The sequence below is a fragment of the Myotis brandtii genome, unplaced genomic scaffold (genome assembly GCF_000412655.1).
Source record: "Myotis brandtii unplaced genomic scaffold, ASM41265v1 scaffold929, whole genome shotgun sequence".
In the NCBI taxonomy this organism is placed as follows: domain Eukaryota; kingdom Metazoa; phylum Chordata; class Mammalia; order Chiroptera; family Vespertilionidae; genus Myotis; species Myotis brandtii.
Genome location: NW_005371832.1, coordinates 1,183,234 through 1,186,160, shown reverse-complemented (window position 1 = coordinate 1,186,160; position 2,927 = coordinate 1,183,234). Strand labels below are relative to the sequence as shown.

Sequence of the window (2,927 nt, the reverse complement as noted above, 5' to 3'; positions counted from 1 at the left end):
TGGGGGGGGTGGGGGATGTGGAGATGAGACAGGAGTGCAGGGACAGGACTGAGGGATGTGGGTCGGGGAGGCGGTGGGTGAGGGCCCTAGCCCAGGCTCCCAGGGTTGGGGGGCGGGGCAGGGAATTGGGCCCAGCACCCCCACCTTCACCCAAATGTCCTACAAACCAGATGACCTCAATTCCAGAAGTTACTCCTGCCAGGAGGAGGGGGGAGTGACAAGGTGACTTTTCCTCTTTCCTCTCCTCCTCCTGCCTTACAGCAGCTAAGCCCACGCCCGCCCGCCGTTCTCCCCGTTTGTGTCAGCGGGTGTGTATTAGGCCTCTGCTGTGTGCCTCGCGCTGTCAACAAGCTGTCTGCTCCCACGCCTTGGCTCCCACGCCTTGGCTCCCATGCCTTGGCTCCCACCTGCCCAGAGGCAGGGAGCGGCCGCAGCGACAGTTCCCGAGTTATTCCCAAAACTTCTAAGAGCTGAATGGGATTCTGTGGGCACCTGAGGGGAGGTGTCCAGGCTCACCGAGCAGCCACGGCCGGAGCTCAACCTGCTGACAGTCAGAAGCCCCTAGTAACAGCCACGCGTCTGACTCGTGATGATGGGAGAACAAAGTGTTACTAAGTCACCTGTAGTTGGTGGACAGAGTTTTCCAGAACTTGGCGGGAAGCAGGGAGGCAGATAATGGAATGGGTTGTGGGCAGGGGAGACACTGGGAGCCCCTGACTCAAAGGGGAGGGGCTTTCCATCACCTGTGGCCGGGGCCCCTCCCCTGCTGGTCCCTGGGCGAGGGCAGGTGGGACAAGGACTTTCCTCTGTGCTCACCTGAGCACCCCCCCTTGTCACTGCACCCCCAGAACGCCGTGCGGCACAACCTCAGCCTGCACAAGTGCTTCGTGCGTGTGGAGAACGTCAAGGGCGCCGTGTGGACCGTGGACGAGCGGGAGTATCAGAAGCGGAGACCGCCAAAGATGACGGGGTATGTGGGCCGGACCTGTGTGGGGCGCACCCACCAGGGTGTGACCACCCCTTGCCTCCCCAGTGCACCAAATCCTTCCCACCTCGGGGGTGAGGGGGAGACAAGGGGTGCAGGAGCTCATGGGAGACGGGAATCTGGTAGTGACTGGTGATTAGAAAGAGGACGTTTATGTCTTATTCCACCCGAGGGGCATGGCCAGAGCTGGGACATGGGCAGATGCCAGTCAGTGTGGCCATTGGTGAGGCGGCTGCCATCCCCAGAGCCACTCTCCCCCATCTTATGGCAGGAGGAGCCAACCCCACCTCTTCATTTCACAGGAAAGGAGGCCCAGAGAGGGCAAGGGGCTGGGGGGAGGTCACACAGCAGATCCATGGCAGAGCCGAGTCTCTGACCTCCCATCTTTGATCTTCTCCACTGCACAGCATTTTCGGTGGAAACTGAGGAACTGGGAGGTGGGGGTCAAAACCTCCTCTTTGGGCTTCCCTTCCAGCACCAGAGGCCTTCTCCCCACCCGGACACCCCCACACGGGCCACCTGTTGCCTGTGCCTTTTGGCCCCAAGACCAGGGTGGGGAGGGAGAGAGGTCCGAGGCAAATTAGATGGATCTCTGCGTGGGTCCTGTTCCCCTCAAAGAATCCTTCTCCCGGGACCAGAGCCTCTCCACCCCCAGGCGGTTGTGGGGGCTGGGGCAGGGTCGGGACCGGGAAAAGGGAAGGGGAGCCATACCCTTCTGAGTGCCCCACATGCCAGCCACGCGCCGTATCTTCATGTCTCAGTACCCACTTGGAGTCAGGGGACCTGGGTTCAAATTACTTCTCCCCGCTGTGTGACCTTGGGCCACCTCCTTAACCTCTCTGAGACACTCTGTAAACTGGGGGGGGGGGCGGCGGGTAATCATGGAAGAGGCCCGGCGTGGAGTCATCACTTCCCTGACCAACTCCCGAACGCCTTCCTGGGCAGAGGGCCTTTGGTTTGGAGCGTGTGGCGCCTGGCTGAGCACATGACTTACTAGATGTGCCGAAGCTCAGGGTGGCGGGAAGTTGTGGATTTTACAAATACAGGCCTGTCGAGGCTACAGCCTGGACCTTCCCGGACACGGGAAAATCTAGACCAGAGAGAAAAGGGGCTGGGACGGCACGGTGTGAAACGGGCACCGGGAGGGGTCCCTGTTCCCACTCACCAGCTCAGGGGCCTGCTCCAGAGCCTCTGAAGCCCCAGCCCTGCCTTGTGCGGGGGCTGCTGGTGCCTGCCGGGCCAGGTCAGCGTGAGGACTAAGTACATGGGGCACACACGGGCTCCGTAGACCAGACCGTGCTGCAGGACAGTGCATGGGACCTCGGTCAGGGTGGAGGTGTGAATGCGGAGCAGGCGAATGAATGAACCAAATGCTGCGTCTCTCTCCTGCAGGAGCCCCACCCTGGTGAAAGGACAGTGCATGGGACCTCGGTCAGGGTGGAGGTGTGAGTGCGGAGCAGGCGAATGAATGAACCAAACGCTGCGTCTCTCCTGCAGGAGCCCCACCCTGGTGAAGAACATGATCTCCGGCCTCAGTTACGGAGCACTTAATGCCAGCTACCAGGTGACCCGGCCCTCCCAGAGCCTGCCTGCTGCTGCCCTGTACCCTCCTGCCCCCTCCATTGCCCTTCCACACACACTGGCCCGGAGGGAGACCGTCCTCCACCCTCCCTGCGGGCCTCTCTAGGGGGAGGGGAGGAGGGAGAGAAGGGGGAAGACTACTCTGAGTGGCCCAAACCCAGACCCTCTGCCCACCCCACTCAGCTGCGTGGGGGCGGGGCCTGGGAGAGCAGGGAGCTTGGGGCCATCACCAGGGTCTCCCTCCATAGCTTGTCAATCAGGAGGTCCTCAGTCTCCCTGAAAGGGGCCAAGCCAGGCCCAGACCACAGGAAAGCTGGGAGGGAGGAGGGCAGGGGCAGAGCTCAGCCCTGGGAGGTATGTG

At 62.0% G+C, this 2,927-nt stretch overlaps 1 protein-coding gene across 7 annotated transcripts in view; it reads left to right on the top strand.

The window, feature by feature from the left end:
- FOXP4 (forkhead box P4) overlaps nucleotides 1-2,927 on the top strand; it is a 33,420-nt gene that overhangs the window by 28,019 nt on the left and 2,474 nt on the right. For all 7 annotated transcript variants that reach the window (XM_014532994.1, XM_014532992.1, XM_005885813.2 and 4 more), the window contains 2 exons: nucleotides 849-970; nucleotides 2,483-2,549. In XM_014532994.1, coding sequence (XP_014388480.1) covers nucleotides 849-970; nucleotides 2,483-2,549 — 189 coding nt within the window. The remainder of the gene's footprint in view (nucleotides 1-848; nucleotides 971-2,482; nucleotides 2,550-2,927) is intronic.